Source organism: Cydia strobilella, chromosome 8 (assembly GCF_947568885.1).
Source record: "Cydia strobilella chromosome 8, ilCydStro3.1, whole genome shotgun sequence".
NCBI classification, from domain to species: Eukaryota; Metazoa; Arthropoda; class Insecta; order Lepidoptera; family Tortricidae; genus Cydia; species Cydia strobilella.
The window spans coordinates 7362695-7373561 of NC_086048.1; the positions used below are offsets into that span (position 1 = coordinate 7362695).

At 37.1% G+C, this 10867-nt stretch overlaps 1 protein-coding gene across 4 annotated transcripts in view; it reads right to left on the minus strand.

The window, feature by feature from the left end:
* The window catches only part of LOC134743569 (uncharacterized), a 36831-nt gene extending 27427 nt beyond the window's left edge, over positions 1-9404 (minus strand). Inside the window, exons 1-6 of one of the 4 annotated variants that reach the window (XM_063677087.1) lie at positions 9271-9404; positions 8431-8604; positions 5353-5547; positions 4689-4799; positions 2838-2891; positions 743-854 (exon numbers count right to left, since the gene is read on the minus strand). In XM_063677087.1, the coding sequence (XP_063533157.1) occupies positions 743-854; positions 2838-2891; positions 4689-4799; positions 5353-5547; positions 8431-8599 (641 nt within the window). In that variant the 5' untranslated portion in view covers positions 8600-8604; positions 9271-9404. Of the gene's footprint in view, positions 1-742; positions 855-2837; positions 2892-4688; positions 4800-5352; positions 5548-8430; positions 8605-9038; positions 9139-9270 lie in introns of those variants that run through there. The other 3 variants (XM_063677088.1, XM_063677086.1, XM_063677089.1) reach the window with 3 other exon arrangements.
* Positions 9405-10867: the final 1463 nt, after the last annotated feature.

Consider the following 10867-nt stretch of genomic DNA (forward strand, 5'->3'; position numbering starts at 1 on the left):
AATACCTTTAATATGTTCTCACTACTGAGGTGAAAAATTATGTGTGCAACACGAGAGCAAAGTTATTTTACATCTCGTGTTTTTGAGTCCCGGGAAAGCGAAGACTCAATATTCTCGGGACTCAAAATAAACACTCGCAAGAAAAACCAATTTCCTCTCTTGTTGCACAAATAACTATTGCATGTCAACACAAATACCGATTATATAGTTAGTCAAGCAAATCTTGTCAGTAGAAAAAGGCAGCAAACTTAAAAAAAATGTAGGCGCTAAGGGATATCGTCCCATAGAAAAATTGAATTTCGCGCCTTTTTCTACTGACAAGATTTGCTTGACCAACTATAGTGATACAACCACCAGCGACATCTAGTGGGGTTAATTAATGTCACGAACGCGACGCGATCACAAATGCATTAACAGGAAAACTCAATTAAAGCGTCCTGCCCTCAACAGATGGCGTACTTTCTAAATACTGATGCATTTAAAGAAGAGCGAACGCAGGAATTCCATCGCTCGCGCGTAATTATATTGCTGACCCACCCATGATGACGGCGGTCAATGACACTGCGAGCGGTACAGCAATATATTTATGCGCGTGCGATAGTGATAGGAACAGGCGGGTCAATGTACCAAATACCTAACAACGTAACAGAAAGAGTTATTGACTATAAAAGCTGTAAATTGCTGTGATAGCTGATGTGGATGGCGCTGTAAGGCTTCATAAATATCCAACAGGGTTACTTACGTGATGAAATGATCCACGGTCAACGGGTTGGGGTAAGCATTCTCGATCATATCCAGTACTCTCTGTTCGGATATTACAGGCGTTTGGTTTGCCGCACTTTCTTCAATAAACGCTGAAAGATATATTATACATTAGTTACTATAAAAACAAGTACCTTATCAAGTATAGATTTTTACACATGAGCTGGCGCGAAATTTCTACTGTGCTGTAGAAATTCTCATATAATGGATTCACTACACGATAGGTCGTCATATACTGTGGCCCACTAAGATGGGCCAGCGTGTAGAGAGGGTAGTGGTGTCGGATGGCTTATGGCGCGGCGGGATGGCGATGGGATGGCCGCGGTGTGGGTTTTTCGTATGCACATCAAAGGTAGTGGACCAGCGATGGCGCGTACGCATCTACACGTGGTTTCATAGTGCGTGCTCTCAACCATCGTATGGCCATCTCGCTGGTCCAGCGCTGGGCCATCGTGTAAAGGAGCCATAAAATCCGTCCCAGTTTCGTCAGTCAACCTATAGTAAGGAGTGCGGTTTTCAAATTCCGATTTGGAACCTCCGGGGTCGTGGGTAAACCCTTGCTGCACCAATGAGTTTCTTGAAATTTAAGTACGAAATATCAGTTGTTCTTCGGTGAAAGAAAACATCGCGAGAAAACCGGGTTAATCCCAATAGGTAAGGTCACTTTCGTTAAAAACTAGGGCCTGCGTCAAGAGGAGATCCCGGGCTCATTTAGGATGCAACCGAGAAAGCGCTGAGGACGCCTGGAGGATACGTAACGTAACGTTGAGTCGAACGTTGTGTCAATAACATTACTAAATTTTTTATCACAAATATCTTTTTTCGTATACAAGCTTTTATCGCTGACTGTACTTTTCCTTCAACAGGCAACTAATAGTCATCGAGACAATTTTAACAAATCCAAACACAATAAGGTTGAGGTGTTTTATCACAGTTCCCATGGCCGCCTCTTGTGTCCATCATCAGATCAGCTCCATGTCATAATATTGCATTTTCATAGGATTTACATATGTATGCAAAATTTCAGCTCAATTGGAAATCGGGAAGTGGTGTCAAATTTAGCTTCCAAGATTTGACCCACACTAACATACTAAACTAACAGAGCATGTTAAATAAAAGCTTGTAAAAAGCAAGTGACTGAAAGTATTCGGTCACTGACAACAATCATCCGACTACGGTAGAAAGTATCCCGCGCAACGGTACGTTTAATAACCTCTTTAAGCTACCTTTCCACTGAAGAGGAGATGTGCGGAGATAAGAGGAAACATGCGGGAATAAACCAATAGCATTGGTTGTAATCCACATGTCTTCTACGCTATTGGTTGATTTCCGCACGTCTCTCATCTCCACCTTAGTGGTAAGGCAGCTTTAATCTAGACTTATTCTTATAGTGCACATGATCACTAATGTTATGTGAGTGAAATTAAGACAGCCCTTTAAGGCTTAACTAACTTAACAGTTCAAAAACTAACTCTAATTACATCGATCGAATGGTAATATTAGGTCACGTTATTTCGTTAATATTATAACGGTTTTTTGCTAACAGGGGTGGCTAAAATACATATATGTAAGGTGTTTTACATAGGCAGCTATACAGCATATGTACTTATGTGGCTACATGAGTATTATAATTACTGTTATATGACCATGCAGTGTCACTTTCTACGCGCACATGCATGTTTACATATTTATGATTGCAGCATTATATTTGTACAATAATTAGCAGATACAAGCGGCCAAGGTGCCCAAAATAACTGAATATACACTCTGACATCTCCACAATAAATAAATAAATAAAAAGGGACAATCTTACACAATAGAAGAATAGAAGCGTGTAGATATATTTGTGAACACTTTGGCCGCTACGGTATATTTGATGACGGTATTAGCTATTAGCCTATTACATTACATATGGGTTACTAATTAAATATATAGGAAATAAAGGTCTATAGGCACATGCTACATTAATTAAATTAACTAGGAAATAAGAATTATAAGAAGATATTATATCTCATAATCATGTCAACAGAGGAACATGCTTGCACTCAAAGAAAAGAAAATAATTGTATACATACAGCCATTACAATAGACGTAAGTATATGTCTTACTTGAAATAACGCCATTTGGTTCTGTACGATAAATAACAAAAAAAAGTTACAATAAATATATGTAGCGATAGACGTATATAGTAATTATATCTTAAAGCCATCCACCACCCTTTTTTTTTTCAGAGGTGTTTAATATATTTTTTTAAATATGAACTTAAATTCAGGAATGATGAGATCATGACATACCTACGTACCCAAACTGAGCTTTACGCTGTAAACTGAATACATATGTGTCGTTTTCAAGCAAAAGGTACCACTTTGTCGCTCATCATAAGGACGCTCTGACAGGTTATTCGTATAAAGATACTAGCAAATTTCGTCTTTATGGTAAGCGACAATGTGGTACCTTTTATTGAAAACGTCACATATATACAGATATGAGTAGTGTACAGGACATAGAAATAATATTGGTTTACAATTATTAACGGCCTCGCTGCGAAAAGTGTTCTAACTGTATCCATATAATCCATTATGGACATTATGGTCATAAACAATCAACTGTCACGAAGAAGATGCAATGAACCCATAAATTGTATACTGGTGCCCTATTTTTACATCCGAACTATAAGTATAAACTCTCTTGACCTACTTCTATACTAGAGTGTTAAACTTAAAAGCTCGTATCTGCAAGTCGGCTACATTTCTAATTTAGGAGGTTTGATAGTGAATATAATAATAGCGATTTTTTTAAACTGTCTGGAAGATACGCTCTTCAGTCAGTTTAAGGATTTCGCCCGCTTTGCTTATTTTTGGTTGAACTTACAGAAAACACGATAATCATTGGCAATTAGTTTAAGTGATGTTAGACACACAATCAAATAAGTTCGCATTTGTTTAATCTAACCATTTTTTTCTTTTTGGATATAAAAGTTCCAATAGCTCTACCCTATATTTTATGTCTTACTCAAAATATTTACCCAAATTACCTCTCGTTTCAGACTTTTATTTTCACGAAAGGCCGGAAGGTATTAAAAGAGCTATTAAGAGGTCATTTCCGTAACTAATATCCCGTTGATGCCCTATTAACCTGATTCATTCATTCATACTATTTCGGCACGTTTCTGTAGAAAGCAATTAGCGGTAGAAACTTTGTTGTTTGTTTACACTTTGATTATTAGGACTATGCTAATTACCTTGGTGGGATCATATTAAGATATTTTCTAATCAAGTTGTAACACTATATGGGGCATTTTCTATGAAAAGGGATCTTATTGCCGATGGCGCTTACGCCGCACAGCGTCGCGCGGCATTGTATTTATATCGGAGCATCGTTTATAATGGCGTAAGCGCCATCGACAATAAGGTCCCTTTTTATAGGAAATACCACATATACACTGTTTATAGTTAAAATGCAATAAGCAAGAAGTTCAAACTGAGATCCTACAAATAAAAGTCGAAATTCGTCGTCTTAGTAACTGGACCTATACTCATCACAGAGTAAGTAATAGTTGTATATGTATATACTATCCGTGGAACAACTTACATTCTAAATGAATACGTTAAAATTGTAACTATAAGTGTTCATTGTTTAAAATTCGAAAAAAGCTACGCGGCATGTACCGCGCTCTGTGTCTCATAAGTTAATTGACAAAGGCACCACCTCGGCGGAATAGATGCGGGTTTAAAACTCTTAAATCCTGTTTTTTACTATGTTTTGGATGTTTAAATGTTTAGCTCTGTGTTTTATACAATGACACCAACCAAAGTAAAGCAGTTGATTTAAAATACCAAATTATCAAATCAGGTTTTCCCCAACCATAAAGGCGTAGTAGAAGATATTGAAAATGTTGAAGATACAAACGCGACGCAATAGCATACCTGGAGGTGGAGTTCCCGTCCCTTCTTGTCGTAACTCTATCTCTAAAATCTTTAATTGGAGGTATTTGTGTTGCATAAGCTTTATTATCTTCTTAATGAATCCCACGTAATCTGTAATGGAGAAAAAAAACTGCTTTAAAACCACTTATCTTTTAATTGTCATCCGTCATCGATGTCGTCATCGCTAATGATAATAACAATGGGTTGTACCATGAGCAAACTAAATAGAATGCTAAATAGCAATTCTGTTGCAGCGCGTCAAAAATGTTTATAGGTAAGCCGCACACCATGACAAGTTTGCAACGATTTTGATAGCACACGCAGTGCAAGTGTTATTTTAAACGTCAAACTTCTATGAAATTATGACGTATAAATAACACTTGTACAGCGTACGCTATCAAAATCGTTGCAGACTTTTCTTGGTCTAACTCTAAAGATCTAAAAAGGGGATAACGCTTACTGTTTTTGACGATTCATGACAATATTTCACAAAAAAATATTTTTTACTAAACAGTCCTAAATTATGGTACCTATACTACTACAAGGAAGTAAAGCTGAAGTAAGTGGGTTCCTCACCTCACGAACCATCCCAGTTCCCAGTATTGGCAGGCTTACACAACACTAATACTGGTCTGGGAATTGTACTGTAGTACTAGGTACATACCTTTTGGGAAGTCTTGCGGGCTGACCAGCTCCCTGAAGAAGGCCTGCGCCTCGTGGGGCCGTTCCCCGGGCGTCATTTGCGGTTTGAACCAGAATCGGAGCGCGCGCGCCTCCCGAGTGTGAGAGCCGTTTACGGCTGACACTAGGTACACTCGGAATTCGAGTTGCGCGTGACATGGCTCTGTTACGCCGTTTTCTGGAATATTGTAAAATAAATTTAAAAACATAGGAAGCCTAGACATAGACCGTAATGTTATGCGGAGTGAAAATTTTCGTTAGAATATAATTAGCATGAACATAAGAAAGCCCAATTAATTCGACATACGGGTGAAAATTTGTCGATATCTACGTTTAAATATTGAAAACGCTATCTTTATTGAATGACCTAACCCTGTAAACCTAAAGCGCATCAACACAACTTACAGAACTTATATTGACCAGGATATAGACCGTGATTACCTTTTGTATTATTTATGAGTTCCCGATATTTTTTGTTTGTTATATCGGGAACTCATAAATAATACAAAAGGTAATCACGGTCTATATCCCGGTCAATATAAGTCTAGTGAAACTAACCGTGAATCATTCAAAACTACAACTTACAGACTTTATCTAAACCTATTCATCACTTAATTTATCGTAAATGGTTCTATCCTAATTTTTCTCGCTCTAAACTAAAATATCTTCGTTGTACCCACGAAAAAGGTGTGTCAACTTAAAAGCATTCCATTGAGTTGATATCTCTAAGATTAATGAGAAAGATTTTGGATGCATTTTCACTGTGTGATACCTACTAGTCAATCTTAGGTAACGCTGTGATAACGTGGTGAATTGGTGATGTAATGAAAAAGGATACAAAAAACACATCTGTTATGGCGTTAAGTTGGGTAAGTTAAGTGTATTCCCACGTGTCCCTATATACACCCCATTAGCGCAAGATTGGAATCAGATATATTAGAGCGGGCAAGATGCTCTATTGCATTGTTCATATATTTGTAAACACCTTGGCCGCTCCGATGTGTGTGAGACTGAACTGTAAGAAATGTATACTTAAATTTACTGTTCTAGTTACAAGGTTCAAGTGTAAATATATGTAAGGTGTATTCGGGTAATTCCGACTATTACAAAATGTCGGATAACTCCGAAAATCACCCATAATTCCATAAAATCCGGGATAAAAAGCGTCATATGTCCTTTTTCAGTTTATAGACTATTTGTGTGCCAAATTTGATCGAATTTGAATTAAGAGAATGTCAACTGGACTTAAGAAATTTTAAGTCTTACTACGTGGACATATGGTACAAAATGTCAACAATTTATTACTAATGAATGTACGTTATCTAGTGTCTAAGAATACTTAATGAAGTCATTGAACGTAATTAGAGATAATTACACATCTGCCGTGTAACGCCAGTGGCAGATATATCTGCGTAAGCATAAATTTTAGGTCTGTGGTATTAATGCCAAAACTTGCTGTAACCGACACTTCAGTTGGACATTACCGAAAATACAGTTTTGGCGCGGCCGAAAGGTTCTTCAGATTTTTGGCCGAACCCGAACCTTCGGCCAAAACATGATTTTTATACAGAAATCTACCGAGACCGAAACTTCGGTCGGATATTATCAAAAATATACAGATTACTCTTTGTGAACAATGTGTTACCATAAAAAATACATTAGTAAAATTTTGTAAAACCAAGAAAATAGCTTTATTGTTATTGAGGTTTTACGGGCCCCATTTGCAGTCTCTTGGTCCATTAGAGGAACGCGCCTAATATTTGGACGCTCCTAATCTAGTCTGGTAATGGTATAGTATAATACTCTACTTTACACTAAAAAATAATGGTTTAGGTAGGTATGTTGAAAATAAACACTAACATAGTAATTATCATTATGTAAACTATAAACAGACTATCCTGCAGTAAATACCGTGTGTTTAGTTCATATAAGCACAAATCTAATTTAAGGAAACTCGCGAATGGCGAGAACGGAAGTTACAAGGTCAAAACATGTGTTATCAACACAATGTCACAAAATCATTTTAGCTCTTGGATCACGTTTTCCCTCTTTGTCTTACTCGTTATACCTACAGTATGTTATTAGACAAGGAAGGTGTGAGTTCAGAAAATGATTGGTTGAATAGAAATAGCACTGATGAAGTGTATGCTAATTGTGTTTTAGATTAGTCATTTTTGAAACATAGCCTTTGGATTGAAACTTTAGTCACGGTGCATTGTTTATGTAACATATTTGTATAGCATGTTTATTTTTATTTCTTGGATGTGGTATTTAGGTAATAAAATAAGCAAACACACAAACAGTGTATTTGCTAGAAATAGGCTTTTCTAATAATTCTAATATGAATTCTTAGTTGAATAAGAATCAAGTAAGCATATTATTTGCTATCTATTGTATTGTTACTATTGTCTTTTTTTATGTTTAAGGAATTCTTAATTGTTGAGTTTTATTTAAGTACTAAGTTAACATATTATGGCATACAGGACAGGTCACAGGATAAGGAAAGGAAATATCAACAATAATATAACCCACGCCGCTTGCTAAAACAGTAGTTTCGTAACAGTTATAATATCATTAGAATATTTCCATAGCAACATAATCTTGACCCACTTCCCACGGAATATAATAGAGCTAGTTTTAACTTATGAGAGTTATGAGTATTCAATTACAATGTTAAAGTACTAAATAATAATACTACAGATAATATTATCGCTCTAATCAGAACCTGCTGAATTTCACGAATTTCATTGAATCTTTTTTAAATTTAGGGATAAAAAAAGGAAAATTCATATTTCATCAGGTGACAAGCAAAAGTCACTAAGTACTAAGCCACAAGTTCATAGCCATAGTGAATAAGGTTGATTTTTGTTTAATTATTTTTCAGTAATTAGTGAGTTTTAAATTGCTTGTTACATGACGATTCGTTTTATGATAGACGTGTGAGTAGGTAATTCGCAACTTGTGTCGATTTAAAACACTCCCTTTGGTCGTGTTTTAATTCATCGCCACTTGTTGCGAATTTCCTACTTTTCGCACTTGTATCGCAATGTACATTTCTTACCATAAACTTGTTCCTTGTTGATAATGATGCCAGTGTGGTCCCCTCCAGCCACATGTATCTTGTCACTGGCCTCCGCTTGCACCACCTTCCTCTCAACTACCAGAGTTGTGGATGTGGCAGTCTTGCACTTTGGGGTCATTATCACTTTTTCTTCTATATTGTCCGTCATTTTTTCTGTAGGTATATGTAGGTAGGTGTAGGTAGGTAGGTGTAGGTGACTTATTAAATGTATTTATTTCAGGATGCAGACTTTTTCATTAAAAGTTATGTGACAAAAACCGGAGTTATAATCATTATTTTGTGCTTGAAACATAACAACATGACAAATAACATAACAAAAATTTTCTGGGACAGGTTAGTTAATTTATGAAGCCTGTCCTTTATTGGCCAATCAATTTGGACAATTAATTAATAATGTACATTAGTATAATTAAACACACCCGCCTATTCAATAAACTTGCCATTACAATTGAAATAAATAAGTTACTGAGTGGTTAAATGCCAAATCGAAATTTAAATATGTCAACAAAGAGATTACTTTTCCTATAAGAATAATAATCCCAAAATCCGTGACAATCGCTCGCTCCCGCCTCAATAAGATGACTCACTTTTTTCTTTAATTTATGACGTTGGAGTTGCACCGGCACGATACTACTAAAAGATGTAGGAGGTCACTTATACTAAGCTATGATTATAAGGCAGGACTATCGAGCGAAGTATTACAAGGTGAGCCTGTTTTGATACAAACTAGAATCCAAAACAAAGCGAAAATCTAAAAAGTAATTAGAAAAGAAACGATGTGATGTAATATGATTAAAATACATGCTTTAGTATCATTACCTGTTAATTTTTATCACTTCTGAATTGAAAGAAAAACAAAATAAACAATCCTTTCTAATCAAAATCACGAGTAAAGGGTGCCACAACCTAACGATGCAATCTCTAATATGAATATGACAGACAATAGACATGACAATTGACAGTATGAGTATGGCACTGTCAAATGTCAGTGTCAGTCATCAGTCAAGTCAATGAGTGTCATTTGGGTTTCTCGGTTCGAGCGCCATCTTGATAGTTAGCATCGTGATTAATTACTTTGTTTTTTGCTCATTAATATTGTTTAAAGTGTAATATCGATAGCTTATTATACAGTAAACTAATGTGGTAGTGTGCAGTGAATGGAGAATTAATTTTGAAGCGCGTTTAACCACCATCTTTGAGTCAACGGCCGGTAGTCCACGTGCTTCTTGTAAAGTCTAGCTAACGATTTACAAGAGCTAACAAATCACCGTACACGGTCTTGTACAACCGTACAATTTTTGTCGTTTTTAAACCTCTTAATACCTTGATACTGGCGAAATAGCCCACTGGGCTGAAGCCATAATTTTAAAAGAAGAAGAAGAAGAAGAGTGTCATTTGATACTAATGACAGGAGTATTTTTTTCCCTCTCGTGACTCGTTAACGTAAAGGAGCCTCCACACTCGTGCGCGAATTACGGTGCGAAGCCGCGAACGCGAGTATGGAGTCTGGTTCGCTAATCAGCGTAGTCTGGAGCGCCCTTTAGGAGTGTTTTTTTCATTTTCTCATCAATCTATAGTCTGGTAAACCCAATTTGTCAGTAAAAAAGAACAAAAAACCTATACATAACTTTATTTTGGGTGCTATTACTAGCGTAAGACAAAGACAGTATGATTCTCTCTGTCTATGTTTGAAGAGAGACAGTCCCTGGCCAAACTATATGCAATTTTTTTTCTTCACGGCTGCCGAACATGCGAGGACCGACACACCTTAAGCTCGCTCCAGACTACGCTGCGGGAAGCCGCGAGCGCGTGTGTGGAGTCGATTTCGCTGATACGCGAACTCTCCACAATCGCGTTCGCGGCTTCGCGCACGAGTGTGAAGGGACCTTTACTTAATTCAGTAACTGACTACCCTACCGCGAAAACCGAAAACCGAAATCCGCAAATTGCGTGGATCTTTCTCTTTTACTCCAATGAAGGCGTAATTAAAGTGTCAGAGAAAGATGCCCACACCAAGGTCGCGGTCCGGTGCGGGCGTCTGTAGACTTTTTAAGACAAAGACTTAAGGTCACAACACACCATCGCACCGCACCAAGGTCATTGTGCGACGCACCCATAAGTAAGAGCGTGAAAGAGATATTCGCTCTTACTTATGGGTGTGTCGCACAATGACCTTGGTGCGATGCGATGGTGTGTTCCTTAATACCTTTTCATACAAATAAAATTATTTTTGTGCAAAAAATCTAAATGTTAAGGACTCCAGACTCCGCGGCGCAAAGCCACGAACGCGAGTGTGGAGGGACCTTTAGAATATGTAATTTTTGTGACTATATAGCACGTCTATAGGATCCTACCATCTATGGTCAAGCCTGTGGTCTCGGTCTATAATAAAAATTAAAAAAATGTGACATGACAA